At 41.4% G+C, this 22,701-nt stretch overlaps 1 protein-coding gene across 1 annotated transcript in view; it reads left to right on the plus strand.

Moving 5' to 3' along the window:
* The window catches only part of fhod3b (formin homology 2 domain containing 3b), a 117,873-nt gene that overhangs the window by 40,997 nt on the left and 54,175 nt on the right, over positions 1 to 22,701 (plus strand). The window contains exons 4-5 of the mRNA XM_083890694.1: positions 14,804 to 14,871; positions 16,774 to 16,879. Coding sequence (XP_083746820.1) covers positions 14,804 to 14,871; positions 16,774 to 16,879 — 174 coding nt within the window. The remainder of the gene's footprint in view (positions 1 to 14,803; positions 14,872 to 16,773; positions 16,880 to 22,701) is intronic.

Genomic DNA, 22,701 nt, shown 5'->3' on the forward strand with positions numbered 1-22,701 from the left:
TACATGCTCAGTGGTATGATGGCCATCTTTGGCTAAATAAGGTAAGGGAACACTTTGCATTCTTTCTTGCCAAAAAAGACGACTGATCCTCTGTAGTGCTGCGAGCCAGAACGCCTTCTTATCCCATCAGACATTTCTGGAGCGCTTTGGGTGTGTCTCTCCACCTTGACACTGTCATGCTACATGGATGCATGACTGGCTCCTAATGAGGGTTTTCAAAAATCTCTTAGTGTGATGTATATTACGGGGACATGTTTGCTGAAAGCCAGGTATGTCTCGCTTCTTTAAAGTGAGGAGCAGTTGCTGGTAAAGCACACCTTCTCCCTTCTCACTTTTCACCCAGGCAGTCATCCCCCCCCCCCCTTTGTTTTTTACTGAAGATATGGGCCTGTTGTGTTTAACTTGCCAAGCATGCGTAGCCTGTGATTTCAAAATAGTCAATGTTTGCATGATTGGCTAGGTCGTCAAACGTAAAATAAATAAATATATGAATCACTGGAATTCTAAATGTTGCTGTGATCTTTTGCAGCGGATGAGTTTCCTGTTGTTTCTCAGTGCAAGTCACTAAGTGACTTGAGGAAACCTGTACTTTTACAATATGTATTTCCTCAACATTATAAATGTAGGTCATCATTAAATAAGCAATATATAGGGGACATATTATGCAAAATCTTTTCAATTAAATCCTTATATTTGGGACTCTGGGGGTCCTATCAGTCAGCAAAGGGTGAAAAATATATGACTCACTTATGTTTTTGTGGTTCTCCTCAGTCTATGTACAGGAGATAAAACACGCAATGTTGACTTCCTCACTCACTGTAACGTCACAATGCGCTAAATTCCTAGAATTGTTGTCTCGTGGAGCTCCGCTTTGTCCGTAAAACATGCGAGAGTGCTGGCGAGGGCAACCGTATCCGAAAACCGGAAGTCTGACAAAAGTTCTATTCTTGTCTCCACAGTGCAGCACAGAGTCCTACACAAACTTCCAGCCTCAAAGGATTTATCTGTCCAGTGGTTATATGATGGCAATGTGCCTGCTAGAGCCTGCAAATGATCACTTTTCCAAATACTAACTGTTGTTAGCTCCCAGTAGCCTCTGTGGCTGATGTCAATTCCTGTCCTTTAGGTTTCGTTTTACTTTTTTTTAAGGTGGACTTAAAGATACTACTAAACAGAGAGTTCTGAACAGGGTGATTAAACTGCTGTGATGCTTCATTCTTATTGCAATCACAACACAGTCCGTCTTCTGGGGATGCGATTTCAGTGTGAAACAGCACGACTGACGAGAGCTTCAGTGAGGAGAGATTTCTATCGGCTCATTTACAGCAACTAGGAGGTTTTTGACCATAAAAACAAGTTAATGTATGTAAGTAGACCTCCATAACTCACATATATGTGCCATATGACCACTCTACGGGAGCTTAAACTTGGAGAAATGGGGTTTAATATGACCCCTAGGATTATGCACTGTATAGGGCCGGTAGTTTTCTTCAGATATACCCTCTGATGAGACAGATAATTGATGAGCAGAGGCCTAATGTGTTCCAATGTGTTGCTGACAAATGTAGACAAGGAGCCGCGTGGAAAATACTGGACCACCTCGTCTTGATTTTTACTGGGTAATAACAGAGAGCACTGAGTGTGTATGATTGATTTGAGCTGCAGTTACCATTCCTCTTCAGGACAGGCCTGGATTACTCCAGAGATGATCCAAGAAACGGTATCACCACATTCATTCGCACCAGTGAAGGTGCTATGAGGCTCAGTGACACTGAAGAAAAATGATAGCTGACCCTTCTTCGGTAAGTTGACAGGGGAGGATGGTCTGCTTAAAAAAGTTGAGATATCACTCCGTATTTCTTCACTTTTGTACAACAAAAGACAAATCAGTTAACATGTTTTAGGATTTGGTAACTTAAAGCTCCCATAGAGTGGTCCTATTGCACATATATGTGAGTTATGGAGGTCTACTTACGTACATTAAAGGTACAATATGTAGTATTTATGGGTTTATATAACCCAAAATCCACTTTTTTATACATATTATGTGCTCCTGCATTGTCTAGTCGCTGTATAATAGTTTTTGTTTCATTTTCGTAGTGTTTCAAAAAGTCATGTAAAATAACATGACAGCGGACCGCTACTGCATTGCCACTGTTAGCAGCGAGACGCCATGTTTCTACCGGAGCCTCTAAGGACAAACGCAAGAGAACAAAACAAGCGTCTCTTTACTTGTAGCGGAAGTCCCGCCTCCTCTCTCTCCGCTTCGTCTGCTACGGCCATGGTAGCTCGCCCTCTCCCTCGCCTCACGAACCTCATCTGCTGACACGGAGAAAGACGACGAGGACGACATTTGACCAGCTGCGGATACCGTAGCGCTCAGGGAAGGGAGGGGGTGAGCAGAGCAGCAGGTCTTTGTTGTAAATTTCAGCCTCTCCTCTAGATGGCACTATAAACTACTTATTTCCCCTTTAACTAGTTTTTATGGTAAAAAAAAACCTCCTAGTTGCTGGAAACTACTGAAATTTCATACTGTTTCAGACTATAATCTCACCCCCAGAAGACAGAACTGTGTTGTGATTGGCCAGCCAACAAGAGCAATCAGCTCTCAGAAGCGCAGCTCCCCCTCTGGAACGGTGGATGCACTGCTGTCAGGCTTTTTCAGAGCGCTTGCAGAGCCTGAGGATACAATAAAACCCAACATTCCCAACTGTTTGTTTCAAAAACTATAGGGCTTCATAAACGAGGTAATGGCGCAGATACACACCAAAAAACAGCGTTAATTGGAACTTCCTTTCTACATTTGATGGCATTAATACAAAATTGTTTCACGTGTTCAGCAACAGTGCTTGTCTGCTATCCATAAGTTTGTGCTCGATGGTCAACATAAGCGAGGTTAAATCCAGGCCGACAAGAAAAAACAACACGAAAAAATAAGGAAAAACATTTATTATGCCAATAGTTTTGCAGTGACTTTTCTCATTTGGCTTTGCCAAGCAAATATTTAATCCTTATCTGCTGGCACCAACATGGGCTTTAAACTTTCACGAGGAATAAAACAGTGAACACATGAGTCATCTGGCATTGTGAAGTGGGATTTTGAGGAGAAGGCAGTCAGTCATGTTGATTGTGAATTTGTTCCAATTGGGCAAACATGTTGGCCCCAGAGGAACAAACAGGTCTTTGAGTACCTCGACTGTCTGTGCCAAGCATGGATTATATTAATTTCACTGACATACCAGAATAAAGACATGTCTATCCAAACAAAACAGCTCCTCAACGACAGAGATAAGTAAGAGTTTTGGGTGAAATTGTAGTGTCTGGCCCATGTAAGAAGGCCTACTTTTGTGGCTTTGATGTGCGCTGAACACTTCAGATTTTTCTGTAATTACATCTTGTGTTTAATATTGACAAATCTCAGTGTTAAATCCCGGTCGGTACCATAAGCTTGAATCGCAACTGTCTATTTACATGTTATCTCTGGATGTTGCTCAGTGCTGACTTGAACCCGTCAGTCAGTCAGGTCACACTTCGCACTCAAACCAGTGCCAAGATGCAACAATTGTACCTGAGAGAACGGTGGTGCAAGACCAGGAATGTCTTAGCAAGTGATGTTTATGAGCTGAAATCACCACAGAGTCGGATTTAAACTCCATTTTTATTTCCCACTAACACCTTTTTTTAAACCTGGAGTGATATTGTTCCTTTCCCATTGCTCATCCTCCCTTATTTATAAAAATCAGTTCACTGTGAAAAATTTGAAAGGTCACATTCAAACGTGAAAGATGACACACACACACACACACACACACACTGTGAAAACATGCTCATGTGCCAGCTTGTTTGATGATTGCACTGCAGGTAACATCTGTCTGATTGTGGATCTGGATCAAACTTAATGATATAAAATCCTCTCTCACAGCCCAAAAAAATTATTGGGCTGTTTGGAGATTTTACTCAGTCAGTGAGAGAATGAAAGCTGGTTAGTTTTTTTTGTTTGTTTGTTTTCGTCTTAAAAATGGCAACGATTGTTCTTTACAGTCGTCTGCTTCATTTAGAACCTTTGTTTTTAACATCTGGAAAACAATTGGAGCACTTCTCTTTTGTATATGTGTGTGTATATATATATATATATATATATAAATATATATAAATATAATCCTAAATAGGAGGGTTTAGTGATGCCTTGTTTTTTAATAGTTTCTAAATTCTAAAGATCACATTCTTCTTCCTTCCTGAGTCTGACTCATGAAAGTAATTACCATGGTTATTATGGATTGAAAGCAGCACTGATGACAGGAGGCTGCCTTTATTAGTTTGGATGTCAGGTTAACTAGATTGCATCCTTACATAAACCACTGACAGATGGTTCCTCCCCTTTTAACTAAGAAGAAGAGAGTAGAAGTGTTTTGCACTGGCAGAACTGGTAAAAAAAAAAGATAAAATAGGAATTGGAAGAAGAAGACATTGTTTTGACACAAAGACCGCATGAGATGATCATCATCATTTTCCATTAAGTGCTGTCACAGACTGGCCAGTATATGGAAATGCGATGGTGTACTGTCACAGCTGTGTGTGTGGGTCGGGTCCACATCAGTCTGCTTCCTATTCCAAGAGCAGAGTCTAAAATAGACGTGGCCTCAGCACAACTGTGTTTATTGGACAGAGTTTGCGCTTGTGCATTTCCCCACATGTCAGGTTGTTGAGAATAGGAGGGAGCAGAGAAAGTTTGAGGCACAGAGAGAGACGGCCAAGAGGAGTGAGAGAGGAAGAGGGGAGTGAGGCAGGTTAAGGGAGAGTCACTGAGGTCATTGAGAATATTTTTCCAGCGTTGCTTTAGAAAGAAAATAGGCTTAAAAAGAACTTCTCCTTTAATTGCAGAACATGAAATTAAACATTTTTTGATTTCAGGGATCATAAAGTCTAAATTGAGAAAAGCACTTGGTTTTGTGGACATGTTTTTTTATGGATACGAAGAATAAAAAAAAAAAATAGTACAGCATATATGTGCACATGTGATAAAAGGGGAATATATGGACTGAGATTTTAGATCTTTCTCTTTCAGCATCTGGTCCTACATCTACAGTATAAGCACGTTTTGTTTTATTGGAGTAAGAAAAGCTGTTTGGCTGCAACAGCTGCCAAGCAACATATGGGAAATGGCCTTGACCAAACCTTCATCCATTTCAGAGTCCACATTTTTATATATGGGTTTTACTACAGGAGGGTTCACCTACAAAGTCAATGACACAACTGTAATAACCATGACGTTGGACTAGCTTTACTCTCTTTGTCATAGCACACAGAGACATAGCTAATTCCCATTGGTTAAAAAATGTATTTGAAGTGGAAAGTAAAGTGGATTTTCATCAATGTGTTTAACTGACATTTACTCCAGGGTCAAAACGACTCAGCAGCACACACAGGTTTTTATCGGCTTCTGATCAGCGTTAGTGGACAAACACAAGCTAATTTCCACTTCATCTGCTCTTTTTCTCAGCTGTGCGGCGTTTCCAGCTCAACGCTGTGGCACACTTTCATCCTCTGGCCATTAGCATTCATGTTTGCAGCAATTCTTTAATTTTTAAAACCTGGGATGGCACTCAATATCTTTAATTTCACCAATCGGATCATCTACACAAGTAAAAAAAAACATTGGAACTGAGAGCTGTGGAGTTCACTGGGGTTTAAACATCCAGGGTTTACTCGCAAACTTTAGTGAAGAGAGGCTTTACTGTGACTGCTCTATAGCTGGTTTTGTTGCAACTGCAACCAGACTCACTTCAGTTGTTGATCCCCTTGTTTATATCTGTGTCAGGCTTTTGTCTGGTCTGCTGAATGAGTTCATGAGCCTTTAGTCTGCTCTCCGCTTTACTACGAACCTGCGTCAGTGGTTGCGAGTGTGGGGAAACCCTTCTGAGGAGGTGAAGGGGGCACTTGGCCACAAAAAAAAGCAGCGGCTGTTTATTAGGGGATGTAGCGAGGGTCACCCCACCTGGTAACTAAGGAATGAGTCATTAGACAGGCAGGCACTAATGAAAGATTTGTCTGTCCTCACATTGGCCTCGCTGTCATGACTCTCTCCTCATCTGGAATTCTGCAGATTCCACCTCCACGTTCCTCCGCTGTTTCTCTCCGACAGCATTTGATAGTATCTTGACGGCTGCTTAACGTACAGTTTATTGAAGAAGCTTAGCAGGAGATAATTAGCCCTGCCCTTTAAGTGCTCTGCAGCACATGCTCAATCTCCAGGAATAATAAAAAGGGTGTACGAGGCTAAACAGTAGGACTGTGCTCCAACATACTTTACTACCCAAAGCTGGGGAATTATTGTGACTGACAAAAATCTAAACTTTCCCTAAGTGTCTCGGGTAAACACATCAATAAACACAACAATTCAATTTCCCCCATTTCCATCAAGGGACAATGAGAGCTGTTGAACTCTCTGAGCCAGGTTTTTTATGTTTATTGGAACTTGGTATGGCTTGTTATCAAATGCCTCTGCCAGGATAGAGTGTCACGGACCGGCAACCTGATATCCTCGCCGCTCCCATGAGACACACGGTGTGTAGAGGAAGTCCAGGTACAACATCCGTGAAGGGAAATTAAATCAGAAAGAATTAACATGGTTTGTTTGCACGTTCCTAACACTGTCATATAAACATGCAACATGAAGAGAATGTGACTCAGGCGTACGTTGTTGTTAACCTCACGAAATGCTTATGTGGAAGGTCTTCATATAGCAGTTAAATAGCAAAACAGACGCACAAAGGGAACACACACGGCTGTTAATTTAGACAGTCGTGCGATATAGGCTAACCGTTTTCTCATCTCCAGATTAAACCCAGATTTACGAGCTGTTTTTGGTGATGCCTTCGCGATGTGTCCGCACAGAGACTTTCACATCCTGTGGGTCCATGCAGGTCTTCCTGTTCCCAGTGACAGAGGCTTCTTCAGTGTGTGTGTGTGGCCCCTGACTCAGTTTTCTCTAATCTAAACCATTATCTCCATATGTCTTCCATCACAGCTTCCAAAGCATTTGAATAAACCCCAGGGAACAGGAACAAATTAATTGTTGTCTTTATTCTTCTGTGATTGTAGACATATCCTTGCGTGTGTGTGTGTGTGTGTGTGTGTGTGTGTGCACCCACTCGCAATTTCCTAAAATCATTGTCTTGATCCACCGCTGAACGTGATCTCATTCTTACCTGCATTCCTACTTAATGATTTCCACCCGAGTGCTATAATCTGCTTTTATTGACCCATCATTCACCTTGTGTTTTCATTCACATGGAAGAAGGATAATAATGAAGCTTAGTCCATAAATGTTCCAAGCCAACACACACGTTGGGAGGTCTGTCGCCTTAATAACTCGTGTTTTCTCTTCAGCTTTGTTTGAACAGCAGCTTTCCCCACCGCTGTAAGAAAGGAGAAAGGGTGGCAGGGATGAGACGGACGTTCTGTTGATGTTGTCCTGCTGCTTTGTCGTGACTGTTGAAGGCTATTACACTTACTGTAAACTCAAGGGTTTCTCATGAAAATACCAGAGGACGAAAATGAAATGATGGATCCCTTCATCCTTACACACGGCAGGCAGTGATGTGGCAAACGTTGGCACACATGAGGCCGTGCTCTCCGAGATGGCTGCAGTTTCCCTGACCTCAGTCTGACCACCAGTTCCTCTCGCAGAGTCTGTGGCCTTTACTGACCAGCAGAGCAGGCTCTGGACTTTTTGGGTCACAGCTAAATGCAGACATGGGCAGGGCACTGGCTTGGGACTGAAGTCCACTCTCCAGGTCCAGCTTTGACCAGTGCAGAGGCTGTGTTTATTGTTTTCCTAGTTTGAAACGTTTCCCTAAAGTGACAAAAATCAAGGACCTTTGGAAAATTGTGACCTTTTAAAACAACGTCCTCTCACAGATGAGACAAAAACAGGTTTACACAAAACATCTCAGCTCTTAATGTAAAATGAGGACTACTTAGAGTTTCTTTAACAGAACAGAAAATGGTGTGATGTTTTTTTTTACTTGTGCAGAGATTTTACTTCAGAAAAGACCTTAAAGCACACTCATCTCCTGCTATTTGATTAATATAAGTTGAAGCTAATTAATTGAATGCTTCGACGATGGTTCCATGAACTGTTGCTTTTTCAGTCTTTTACTGAAGAGTGATCAATGATTACTGACCTCTGAGAAATGCTGCTCACTGCTATGCGCTCGCCGTACCAACTCCTGGTCTGAAGAGGTGTTACAGGCTGACCACACTCACCCCACTCAAAACACTTTTGCTTCTTGTTTCACCTGGTGAGACATGACTAAAGAAAACAAGGTCATCTGTTGTCTCACCCCCCCCCCCAAAAAAAAAAAAGGTGTGACAGTGCCCTAAGCCGATCATATGATTGAATACTGTAACAAATGTTTCCTTTATCTCCCCTGCATCCTCCAAAGAAACTGTGTTTGTTTATTTATTTATTTGCTTTCCTTGTGTTTGAAGTTGCCACAGAAATAACTTCACACACCAGATGCGAGATTAGCTGAGCGGGTGATGGCAGACTGGTGACTTTGCATGCTGTTGACCTACTTTAGTTCAAAATATCAGTCCTTTTGTGTTTAGGTATGACAGGTCTTGATGAGGAAAGATGCAACACAGACAGCGCACATCCACGTTTGAGCCTTTAAAGGTCCCATATTATGCAAAACCAGCTTTTTAATAATTTTAGTACGCATTTGGGACTCTGGAGGCCCTACCAGTCGCCAAAGTGTGAAAAAAGATGACTCACTCACGTTTGTGTGGTCCTCCTCAGTCTTAATACAGAATATGAAACATGTAATGTTGACTTCCGCACTCGTTGGGACGTCGCAATGCACTCCGCTTTGTCCGTAAAACACGCGAGAGTGCTGGCGAGGGCAACAGCATCTGGAAACCGGAAGTCCGCAAAGTCCGTGAAAACTTCTATTCTTGGCTCCACAGTGCAGCACAGAGTTCTACACAAACTTCCAGCCTCAGAGGATTTATCTGTCCAGTGGATACATGTTATATATGACGGCAATGTGCCTGCTAGAGCCTGCAAATGATCACTTTTCCAAATGATAACTGCTGTTAGCTCCCAGTAGCCTCTGTGGCTGATGTCATTTCCTGTCCCCCTTTTTTTTTTTAAAGAGATACTACTAAACCGAGTGTTCTGAACAGGGCTTATTTGGGAGGGTGATTGAACTGCTGTGGTGCTTCAAGCATGTCACAGACATGTTCATTAGGACACCAGGGAACTAGGTTAACTTGGAGAAATAGGATATAATATGGGACCTTTAAGTTATACACTATGAAATGCAGCTTTCTTTGTAGAAAACCCCATGATTCCATACATGCGTACTCTTCTCTCGACTGCAGAGTCCTTCTCTGCTTCCCATGTGAAAGCGACGGATCTCCCTGTGAACTTCAGGGACGTTTAGTACGATGTTAGCGGCAATCCCCCTCCGCTCCTTGTCTGAGCTCTTGCTCCTGAAAGCAAACACAGTTTAATTTACAGCAGTGTGCACTGGGTTGTCCTGCCCAGTGGGGTCTTTGTGGGTTTCCTGGCTGTGCTTTAGATGTGGTTTATGGGTTCCGCCTGCTGCTGGAAGCATGAGCAGCAGTAGTCATCCCTTTTAATTTTATGGCACTTTCTGGAAATAATGGCATTCAAAACAGATGAGTAGCTCGTATCTGTATGAGGATATGTGTTTATATGAAAAACGAGAAAAGCCTCTTAAACTTAATGCAGTGCGGCATTAAGTTTTAAGGGACTGGTTCTAGGTGGAGATTGACATGTGGTGATGTATATAAAAAAAAGCGACCCATGACTTGGATAAGACAACATGACTGGAATGTGCTGGCACTGACATTGGGAAGCAGAAGGTGTCTGAGGAGGCACAGGGAAGGTGGCAGGAGTCATCTCATGTGTAAATGTTTCAGGCCCCACTGCAGGGTTCTTTCACTCTGTGTATTAGAGCACATTCCTGATCATTATAGAAATTCCACTACTACCTTTATGATTGTTATAATTATGAGACCATTACACCCCTGTAGCTGCGCCAGCTGAGGAAAAAGCGACCGCGTTGCGTTTTTAAGAGGTCGAAAAACAGCTGCTCTCTGTGGCACATCAGTTTGAGGCATCAAAGAAACACTTTCACTTTGTTGAGTCATTCCTCTGTCAGGTACGTTTCAGTAAAATCCTAAGGTGAATGGAGGAAAAAAAAAAGGGCTGCTTGTCCTTAAATGCACTCCCACATTCCTCACATTTTTAGGCTGTACAATGAAGAGTAATTGACAGAGAATTGGATAGCACAGTTAGTATTAAAAAAAAGTACTGCATATTGAATTCACTAAGCTTCTACGGTTTGTTTGTGTTAATTTAGCTGTATCATAGATAGATAGATCTAGATAGATCCTACTATAGGAAAATACAGAAGGCCATTTGGGTGCATATTTGTGCCAAATGATATGGAACTAATCCCCACTGAGATATTTCTCATTAGACATCGGCCTCTGGAAGGTGCATTGGTGAATTGACCATAGACGAGGACAGGAAACTTACTGTTCCTGCAGAGTTCACTCAGACATGGATAAGAATATATATTCGATTGACTCTTTTATTCTGCTCTAACGCCAAGTAAAAGGCCATAAACTCTGTGTGCAAATGGCAGCGCTGTGTGAGTAGAAGCTGTTCCAAACACTAGAGCTGGGTATTGCACTTTAATACTTGTGTGGTGTCAACTGGGTCTCAAACTTTCTCTCTGTCACCAAATATCAAAACTGTCTTGTCACTAGATATCAAATTTCAGTACCTCAGAGTTAATTTAATCAGTGTCTGTGAGCCAATAAAAATGCAGCATGCTGTTTCACTGAGATTTAACAATGCTCATGACTGGCTGGAAGTTAAAACCTGAGACGGAGTACATTCCCCAAATTAGAAGAGCAAAGAAGGGGCTTAGCATGTGTGAAAGTGTCTGCAGTGTGTTCTAAAACTTTTTTTTTTCCACTATACCCAGAGCCGGGGCATCGTTATTCTAATGCTTTGCTGTGACCTGAACACAACTATCAGTGAGAGATGCTGTTGAAATGTGTTGACTGACCAACATGCAATATGCAGTAAACGACTCCTAGAAGGAACTATTTTATGTTAAACATTGATTCCAAGTGTTAAACGATGTTTGTTTAGTGTGGTGGAGGTGAGATGAGTAACTCGGAGCATGTCCCAGCTGTGTCTCTTGCTTCAGTGATCAGAGAGTTTGTCTGTTGAGAGATCCCTAATCTAAAGTGTGTGAGTCATCTTCCTGCGCATTATGGCCACAGAGGAGAGGAGTCACTGCATTAGCCATCACTTTGTTCATCCCATAATAGAATCAGGGAGATGGGCATCCGTTTCTGATAGCTGCAAAAAACTTCAACACTGAAACGGATGTGAGTTTTAATAGTTTGTTTTAAATGACGAAACAAAGCTACGTTTGTGGATTTAATGTGATTTTGGTTGTTATTTTCTATGCTTTCTGCCATAAATAGATAAATAAATAAGTTTTCCACATACATTGATTATCACATAGAATCTTAAGAGAAACAGATAAGAATATGACGATGTAACCTTATACAAACGTGTGTGTTCATTTTGAGAAGACATTTAACAGATGATGCTGACTTTGGAAGTCTTGATTTGCTGGGAGTTCCGCACTAGAGGGATCATAATGAAGAGTCACAGCTTCATCCTCTTATTTATAAAGCATAAATCACTAATATCACATAGAGAGAAGACTTAATTCCTTCTGGATGTAGCTGCCAATAATGTGCCGGGAAAGTTCCATCATAGTCCTTGGGTGTCTGAGCCATGTAGAGAAAAGCCGTACTGCTTCACTCACATCAAATACCACCAGAGTCATAAATTCAAAGTCAAAGACAACCTCTATAGATAAGGAACTGTGTTGCAACTGGATTGGGAGGTGTTTGATTTCAGCATGCAGCCTCATCAAATGCAAGCTAATCTAACCGCACGTGGCCCAGTCCCAGGCTGTCTGCAACACAGATGCATCTCCAGTGTCTGTCTGAAGTAGAGTGGATCACAGCCGTATTAGGGATTGTGAAGTGTTAAACTGCGGCTGACAACTTTCTCGCTGCAATAACATGTCCTGTAACATGGTAGATTCAAAACATGACTCATAGTTTATCTCATATTTCATATTATAAAAGCATCAGTTGTGGATGTGCTCGCTTGCGAAATATGGTTAGAGTTTTCACAAAGTGGGAATAATCAGTCATTTTATACAGCCTACACCAAGGCTATTCAACTTAAGGCCCGGGGGCCAGATCCGGCCCTTCAAGCAATTTGGACCGGCCCGCGGCCCATTAACCCATAAATAATGAATGTAATGTATTATTAAAAAACGAATAAAACTGTAGCTTCGCCTATTTCTGGCACTTTGCGACACTTTGTGATACTTTGCTTCCCTTTTGGCAAATAATAGTACAGCTGTAATTGTTGGTGGCCTATGTATTTACCAGAATATTTTGCACTATGAGCCAACAGTGGCGGTACCAGTGTCTTGTTGGTACTGTTACTTATATTTCTGCAAAATAGCCTATTGTGGCCATTGCACCTTAATTGCTGTTTATATTGTTTCCACTAATATTGTAAGAGCCAATTGTGACTGTTCTACCCAAATGTTGGTGGTACTGTAACTGTAACCTTTTTGCACTATACGCAAATTGTATTATACCTGAATGTTGCTGATTTTGTTACCTTTTTTTGCACAAAACTAGCAGCCATTTCAATAAATAAGTTCTAAATAATGTATAACATTACGTATTTATTTGTATCTGTATATACTGCACATGCAACATGAAATAGTAGTACAGGGGTTGACCGGCCCACTGACTGGACAGCCATCTGAAAAGCTGGCCCTCCAGAAATTTTAGTTGAACAGCCCTGGACTACATCATTCATGTAACCTGTAGCTGTGTGTGCATATTTGATGTGTTTTGTGAAAATGTGAAATGCCCCCTGGTCTTAAAGTACCTTGTGTGTATGTCCACAGAACTGGCAACACACTTGGTTTGTCCCGCTCTCCTTCTGTCTTTCAGTCCATGAGCTGAGAGGATTTACTCTACGGCTGAAGAAGAGGCGGACAACAATCATGAATAGAGGCTTGTTGCCCTGAATCCCAAATGTATATGCACTCCTCAGTGTGTGTTTCTCACTCATCTGAATAGAATTAGTGGCAGCTGTTATTCAAGACAAGGAGCTCACGGGCACAACTGTGTGTACTTATGTGCGTGAAGAGTGTATTCAAGGCAGTATGTGCTTCTGTGTTTGGCTTCATACTCGTTTCCCTCATAGATTGCATATTTGGATGTTCAAGTAGCAACTCAAATGCACTTGTGCGGTGATAAATCCCCGTCCTGCTCAAGAGAACAGCAAGAACAGCTGCAATGGTGCGGCACACAGTGTGAAGCCTCTCGGCAGACTACTTATCATGTCCTTAGGAGCTTTTCTGATTTAAGCACTGACCTTGTCAGGACCATTAGTCCTCATGAGGACCAAAGCCTGGTCCTAATGAGGCAGAACTTCATTTCTGAGGCTTGGGATAAAGTTAGGATTCAGATGGAAATGGTGGTTCTGTTTGGGGCATGTCTTGATGCCACTATTTCTTGTGTTTCTGATACTGATATCACATCTGTCCATACCAACTACTAAACTGTTAACATATTTGTGCTGATGCAAGTTTCTGCTCCATTTAAAATGGGACATTTAGGGTTTTAGATTGTATAGGATTTAACTTTTTGATATTTCCAATATCTAGTGATCAGTACTGGACCTAGTATTAAATTGGCTATGGTCAATGGTCGTGGTCAAGGTTTAGGGAGTGGGCTTTTTTTGGGTTCGGCTGGAAATCATAAAATCCTCACAAGAATAGCTTTGCAAATGTGTTTATGTGTATATGTGTGTGTGTGAGAGAGATAGAGGATGTTGAGAAAGCATAAAAAAGCATCTAAATAATAAAATAGTAAAAAGCAGCGGTTAAATAAAAAGACAACATCGAGACTGACAGCACTGAGCTATACTATACTATACTATTCTCTCCTCTGCATCATCGACACCGCACCACAGAGTTCACCTTCCGTTGCTGTATCTGCAGCAGAGAGGGGCAACTTTTGCTGAGTCAGAGGCTGAGTTTCTCCAGCAGTGATGAGAGAGCTGCTTACATTATGCTCACTGCTGCCACTCCCTGGCAGACTGGGCAGCCTGCACACAGGGTGATGATGAGCTGTGAAGTAGCTGCAAGAAACATTGTAACACCTATATTATGCCCCGTTTAGAGTTGGAGTATCTGACTACTGGGTGTTTTGTATGTGTGCTGTTAAAACTTCTTCTTCTTCTCCTTCCATGACTTTGCATTATGGTGAGCCACTGATATGGCTTTGTCAGCGGAAAACATCCTCTCGTTAATTCTCTACAGATGTGCTCCGAGTTTCTCCTACTGTTTTGCTCTCACTGTTCCTCTTGTAGGATGTGTTTCATATTTCGCTACTTGAGGATAATTGCTGCTAATGACTCAAGTGATTTTAAAGGAGAAAAAACAGTTCATGGATGGAAACCTCATGTGTGGAGCAAATGTTACACTGAAGGACACGGGCTTCCTTTTACAGTCATCCTTAATTTCTTGGAAACATTTGATTTATTCACTTTTTGTACGACAATATCAAGCTATAAAGATGCAACTTGTAACTGTGAACTGATTTTTTTTCCATTATTTTCCTTTCTTTCTTCTCCTTGCAGAAAAACTCTACAACTCAACTGGACGTGAGCTACGAAGAGCCCTTTTTTCCCTCAAGCAGATTTTTCAGGTAATTATTTCTCTTCTGTAGCTCACACTGACTTATTAAAATGACATTTTTATACTTTTAAGGACAGCCTAACCAAAGCCTTATCCCTAAATTAACCATGACCAGTTAATGCCTAACCCTAACTTTAACCTAACTGCAAAGCAAATCTTAGCCCTAAACTTAACCAGTTCCATAGAAATTAGGTTTTGCCATATTAGGACCTCCATGAAGATACCTGGTCCTGGCAAGATCAGTGTTTATGCCAGAAAAGGTCCTTATACAAGTGTGCGCACACACACACACACACACGCACACATTCTTGTACTTGCTGCATACTGAGGACTGGGTTGCTGACAAAGTGAGGACCATCATTTCCACTTTATAAATCAACACAATTACAAATATCTACTTCATGAATGATATCTATAAAGAACTACTGGGTGCAGTACCACCAAAAGTCCGCAGGTGGAGCCCCAGAGCAAAAAGGGCTGGAAATTTTTTTCCATTTTTTTTTTTTTTTAAATTTTTGGTCCAAAATTTGACAAAAAAAACGTCATACTATACTATGTCGTCCAAAATTTGAAAAATCTTTGACAAATAAATTTTGGTCCAAAATTTGACAAATAAATTTTGGTCCAAAATTTGACAAAAAAATGTTGGTCCAAAATTTGACAAAAACTACTATACTATGTCGTCCAAAATTTGACAAAAAAATTTTACCCAAAATTTTGGTCCAAAATTTGACAAAAACGTCATATTATACTATGTCGTCCAAAATTAGAAAAATAAAATGTTTCCCAAAATTTGAAAAAAAAATTTTTTTCCCAAAATTTGAAAGAAAAAATTGACCCAAAATTTGGAAAAAAATTGACCCAAAATTTGAAAGAAAAAAATTGAGCCAAAATTGAGTATAGCATGTTATATCAACATAAGGAAATGATTTCAAAGTGAGGACCGGCCAAAATGTCCTCACTCCGTAAAAATGACCTCACTTTGTTGGTTAAAAACCCTCACTGGTCCTCAGTATGCCGCAAGTACAAGAACACACACACACACACACACACACACACACACTCAGACTTGGCTGAGCTGGGTGTAGGCAGTTGACCGTCGAGGACAGTTAGATGAAACATTGCTGCAGATTCCAAGCAGATCATACTTCACTTTTTACATGTGGATTTGCAAGGTTTCAGTGGCTATAAATATCACTCTTTCCTTTTTTGTGTAATGAAAAGTCCACACCAGTGTGAAATCAGTATTATTTCTCCACATCACACACATGTAGCGTACATGTGGCATCTCGGAACTGTTTTTCATTCCGTCTCTTCAGTTCACTCCTGGTGTATATTTAGACAGTTTGCCAAATGACTGGAGTCTCCATCACAGATCTACGGTGAAGCTGCTCTGGAAGCACTTATGCTTCCTCCTGGGAGAGAAGGAGCCCTGACCACCTCACTGTGTTTATTGCTCGCTTCCTCTGTATCCTGTCTGAACAGGAGAGTGAATCAGAAAATGTTGAATCCCGCGCAGAAAGCCTCCTGCTTGGCCTTAAATTACTAATTCCCAGACAGGTGTGTGTGAGATGCAGGTGGTTTTGTCATCGAGGGACAAAATGTGGGACGACGTGGGAAAGCCAAAGCGACAGGAATCCATGTGAGCACGCTGCAGGCAGCCTGCACTCATCTGTCCACATGTAGAGGCTGTGAAAAAAAAAAATGTTGATTACATTTATTCAGCTGAGAATTGTGTTGAGTGTAAAAGGAGAAGTGTGTGTGTGTGTGACCTGTGGCGAGCCATATAAGTGATATAAAACAACTGCTTTTCAGTCATGCGACCAAAGGTTTATGTAACTCTAATGTGTAGTCGATGATTACATTGATATGTGATGGATCCTAAATATTTTCCTCCCTGACTTCTTCCCAGGATGACAAGGACCTGGTGCACGAGTTTGTGGTGGCAGAAGGACTGACATGTTTGATAAAAGTCGGCGCCGAGGCGGACCAGAATTACCAGAACTACATCCTCAGGGGTACGTCGGGCTGCACAGGAGCAGCACGGCTCCTACACCCATAAACACAGCATGCTTTCCTCTTCTCTACTTTCTCACACCTCGGTTTACAGCACTGGCTAATCGAGGATGTTATTAATCAATCCCGCAGCACCTGGTCTTTCCATAAACCTATCCAGAACCACATGTGTTTACATGCACCGTGGAAATTGATGATTCTGCCTGATGACCCCCCTCACACTCACAGACTTATGGTATATAAACAAACTCAAATGTGTGCCCCAGATAACCTGGAAGCGAGGCCACGTTTAGCGGCGGCTTCATTTATCTGTCCCATGTCGGTAATGTGAACGATCGTGCACGTCAGGGTTCAGGGAGAGGCAGCTCGTCTGCAGGTATACTAGAGGACAACAGCGCTCCAAGGTCACTACCACTTAACAGCTTGTTGTGAGGGGTTCAGACCACACACTTAAGAGGCTAATAAAATGTTGGGCAGGATATTGCAGATCATTAAACTAATTTCCCCTCTTCCCTCCTCTTTTTTTTGTCTTTCTCTCATTTTTATTGATCTGTGTGTGTGTGTGTGTGTGTGTGTGTGTGTGTGTGTGTGTGTGTGTTCCGTCATGTTTTATGTGTGAATGTTTTTGCACCTCTAATGTTCCTTTACCCCCAACTGAAACATCATTTAAATCTGTAGTGCGTACGTTGTAAATGCAAACAAATGTCTGTTACGTCTAAACAAAAGTTAAACGAGTTCGCACGGTGTTGATTACGCCTTCCAGCTCCACACGTCTTTCTGTGTTTTATAGTATAGCGGTGTTTAAATCTCGGAGCGATTCGTTTTATGTCAAGACGGACAGAGACGGCAGCAGCAACATCGCACGAGAAGGATCATTTAGCATTTTGACGGGATAAACGCCGCTTGTCCCTGCCTGCCCCTGCATCGCCCAGTGTATACAAATGCTCCCCTTCATCAGACTGATAGTTTTGCTTGACAGAGCCCATTTTCAGATAAAGTACAAAGCAAAAGAAAACATTTGTTTGGTCTGTGAACAGAAACAATGCAACTTTTTGGTAACATTTAAGATTAGGGAACCTTTTCACCAATAACCAGGTGCCTACTAACGTGCATATACTAGCCCTTTATTAGTAAATATTAACCACATATTAACACCTTATGTAGGAAAAATCTTAATTCATGTCGTAATAGAGGTAGAATAAGGTTATGTACAATAAGGTGATAATACATGCTTAATAATTACTAATAAAGGCATAGTATGCTACTTATATATGTTAGTAAGCACCTAGTTAATGGTGAATATGTGTTCCATAATCTAAAGTGTTACCAAAAAGTTGCATTGTTTCTGTTCACAAAGACCAAACTGAGGAAAATGATAACACCAAAATCAAAACCAACTAAAGTTACATACTGCAGCTTTAAACATTTATGTACAACATGTGGTATAAACATACACATAAACACACAAGCTTGTATCATTCCTTGAATAAACCTTGCTATGATGGACGTCACTGTGGACTTGACCCTCGTGAGTCTGAGTGCACATTTTAATCTGTCAGCCTTCATCATGTTTAGTCCATCAGCTGCTGCACCTTCCTAAATGCGTGCAGTATAATTTTCCAACTTGCCCATTGGTGACCTTTTCTGTCATTGGAAGGAAATCAAAGAGCAATGGATGGATGTCTGTGACTAAGTAATGTTGTTGCCTTCTGGCCAGGTTATAAACACGAACAGGATCCATGTCTGGACTACTTCTGTTGGCTCTGATCTTTAATGGTTGATTCTCCGTCTGAACTTGGCCCCGCTCTCTGAGTCACACAGATAAATCACGTGGGTTAAATGGCCAAAAACAATACAGACAAAGAGATCAATAGGATTTCGGAGCCTTTGGAGCTGACCACATGGAAGAATTGATTGTGTCATTATGGCTGTGAATGATCAAGACCACTTGTTGTCCCCCTTGTGCCTCAGAGAATTCTGATTAAACTTCTGCTAATGTGCCTTTTTTTTCATTTTCGGTCTCACATGTTAATTAATTTATCTGTGCTTGCACGTCGTTATAAGAAATTTCCCAAAAGCCCCTTTAACCTCTTTCAACCCCTGACCTAATTTCGTTTAACCAGCGGAGGAAATGTGGGGTGCAGTAGATCAGCCTCCCCTGTGAGACTTGTGTTGGAGAACACAAGTGGAGCCTGTGCCTCTGCTGGAATGTAGAGGCACAGGTCAGAAGTGTGTGTAGATCTGGCTGTTTTAGCCCTGATGACTTACAAGAGGAAATTATGTCATATGGATTCCCTGGAGGGGAGTAAATTAGTTGGCTGAAATGTTCACATGTGCGCACACAGACGAGAAAAAGAGAGTTAAACATTGATCGCAATTGATTTGGTATCAGGTATTGATCAATTCACGCTCCAGTGCAGAATCTCTATTGCCCCCTGTGGACTTTTGAGTAATTACAAAAACAGTGTAGTTTCTATGACCGAGATTTCTCCCCCCTCTCTCTCCCTCTCTTTATGTGTGTGAGAGAGAGAGCAATGCTCTGTTTCTGTAGTATTTTGTAAATCTGTTTTTTAACGTAGCGTTACTTGTCCAGACTTCATCCAGGAAACTGCTTAGTGTCGCATTAGCACTTTTGCAAGATTGTGATTGAACGACTGAATGTCCAGGTTTATTTTCAGCACTTCTTAAACCTTTCATGTGCTCAGCGTCAGTGTTTTCAGACGTAGTGCTGCTGTATGAAGCTGTCTTGCTTTGGTTGTAGTATTTTGCTCACCTGCTCAGTCGTGACCCAAAATGCGTCACTCTGGGCTTGGCACGGTAATCTCACCACAGACATGAAAGCAAAAAAACTGCTGTACTGAGAGAGAGGGAGTCACAGGCAGAGAGCCATGTGGAGCTGATAGGCTTAATCAACATCGTGTAAAGTCATTTGACAATGGTTTAAATGTAAGAGGCATTTGTTTATGTTTCAAAAGTTATGCACCATAGTTTAAAGTTGAGGACAGTTTAAAAAGGAGGGCCATGAATCAAGTATCGATCTTGGACAAAGAGTCAAAAGTCACACATGCACACCAGTCTGACGGCTTTCTATTAGAACAGATTCCCAGCCTCAGCTCTCTGGACCTCTGTCATCATAGTAAATGGTAGCCCCTGATCGCTCAGCAATCTTCACCATCTCACTTGTATTCTCAAAGCCCTGGAGGTGTCTGTGGCCAGTTAGTGCTCCCTCAGTGGTGTGAGTATTTTCTGTGTCTGCCTGACTGGGCTCTGTCTCAGCTCTCTGGGCCCCTCACATGACTTGTTGGGCTTCCAGACCCCTGGACTTAAGGCCCCTGGAGGCCTTTTCAAAAATCTTGTATGCCTTTATCAGCCCATCAGTGAGAAACGGTATATCTGATACACGTGCAAGCCTTAGACACTCAGCCATGCAGAAGGTCGAAGGTAATGAAAGAGCCCTTCATCAATGGTAATTGTTATTGTAAAATAAGCCTTTGTATTTGTTTAAAAAAAAGACACATATGTTAAGTTACATTTAACACAGAGCATTCATGTCAAGATTCTTGCACACCCCCAACCCAAGTGATATATACTTCATTACCTTGCAAAATAAATAAACACAAACAGGATGATCCTTGATTCTATCAAAGTGGTACTTTGTATCATTGCTACAGTGGCTTATATTTTTGTGTATGTAATTATGTTTTTAGGAACCAGAAGAACCAGTAGTATTTTATATTTCGCAGTAATTAAATAATGCAAATATGATTTTTTATGATGGCTAACCTGATATTAACTCTGAAAGCATAGTCAACACTGAATACAGTTAAGTTTGGCTGTAGAGCTTTATATAGCTCCTTTCAAAACAAAGTTACATGGTACTTCACAATAAAACAAAAACTGCAGGTGTTAAAATGCAGAAAAAAACCTACAAATTCTGAATAAAAATAAACGAAATGTGATGAAGTTAACATTAGAAACTTCCAATGACCATCTGAACTGCTGAAGCACACACTGCAAGATGACAGTTTGTCCTTTATCATAACAAAGTAGCCACTTTGAGTTGAGAAAAGAGTTGGTGTCAAAAATGTTTCATTGGAGGTGGAAGAATTAATAACAAGGTCTTTCCTGAATCATTTGTTCCACTGGTGTTTACAGAGAGCACCCTAACAAAGGTAACAACTGTGTCTAAAAATAAAATGCGAGCAGCTGAGAGAAGGCAGATTTTAGACAAACCAATTACAGTCGACTTGAAGCAATTATTCGCCGCTTTGAAATGTTCACTGTTGGCATTCCTCACCGAACGCTATGTGTTCACCGACACCTTCTCTGTTTGCACTTTGTGGAGGTCGTGGCCATTTCTGTCTGCACACCGTTGTTTACAAAACACTGACCGTGTCTGAGCTGCAGTGGAATCAAATTAGTTTTCCATCTGTAGGAATTTAGAGAAGCAGCCTTTTTTTCTCTCTCTCTCTCTCTCTCTCTCTCTGAACAGTTTTTGGAAAAACACATTCTTAAACTTAAATTTAAATAATTAGGGTCCGAGTGGGTGCAAGAGCAGGAGTTATTACATTATTATAATGTTTAAATTATCTCATCACATGCTGTGTTCTTTAACCTATACTTGTACATTTATAGCTTCCACACAAATGGGAGTTGTGTTGTCCAAAAGCCACGTCGCATTTTTCAGTTTGTGCTTGCATTATCTCATCTCTCATTCTCTCCCTCACTTCTGCCACCATTTGGAGAGCTCATATTTTTTAATGACACCAGTCTTCTAATGCCACAAGTTACAGCTGCTTGACTCGTTGGTTTCCAGAGAGAGCTGCTGTGAGGAGGGAAGGAGGAGCGGGAGCTACAAATGCACCTGAAACACAAGAACCTCTTTTTCTGTCTCTTTGAGTGAGTGTCAGTGTAGCAGCACAAATCTTTGTCCGTGTCAGATCTAGAATCATCAGTGCAGATTGTCCAGTGACACATCTGTGCAGCAAGTGCCAAGTGTGTATGTGTGTGTGTGTGGGGGGGGGGGGGGGGGGTGTTCTTGTACTTGCAACATACTGAGGACCAGTGAGGGTTTTTAACCAACAAAGTGAGGTCATTTTTACGGAGTGAGGACATTTTGGCCGGTCCTCACTTTGTTTTCATTGAAATCACTTCCTTAGGTTGCTATAACATGCTATACTCAATTTGTCAAAAAAAAAATTTTTTGGACGACATAGTGAATGACTTTTTTGTCAAATTTTGGACCAAATTTTTTTTTCAACTTTTGGATGACAGTATATAGTATGGCGTTTTTGTCAAATTTTGGACCAAAAATTAAAAAAAAAAAATCGAAAAAGTTTTCCAGCCCTTTTTGCTCTGGGGCTCCACCTGCAGACATTTTATGGTACTGCAACCAGTAATTCTTTATAGATTTCATTCATGAAGTAGATATTTGTAATTGTGTTGATTTATAAAGTGGAAATGCTGGTCCTCACTTTGTCAGCAACCCGGTCCTCAGTATGCAGCAAGTACAAGAATATGTGTGTGTGTGTGTGTGTGTGTGTGTGTGTGTGTGTGTGTGTGTGTGTGTGTGTGTGTGTGTGTGTGTGTGTGTGTGTGTGTGTGTGTGTGTGCATGGTTTCTTTTCACCAGAGCCGTTTCTTGCTATAATGCGGACTATGCAGCTGCATAGGGCCCCACAGCCACCAGGGGGGCCCCCACACTGCAAGTTTGAAAAAAATAGGGCCCCCCAAATAGTATCTCGCATAGGGCCCCCAAACAGCTAGAAACGGCCCTGCTTTTCACTGTCAAAAGAGCTGATTATTTTACTCACATAGCCGTCTTC

Source organism: Microchirus variegatus (assembly GCF_963457635.1).
Source record: "Microchirus variegatus genome assembly, chromosome: 1".
Lineage (NCBI taxonomy): Eukaryota > Metazoa > Chordata > Actinopteri > Pleuronectiformes > Soleidae > Microchirus > Microchirus variegatus.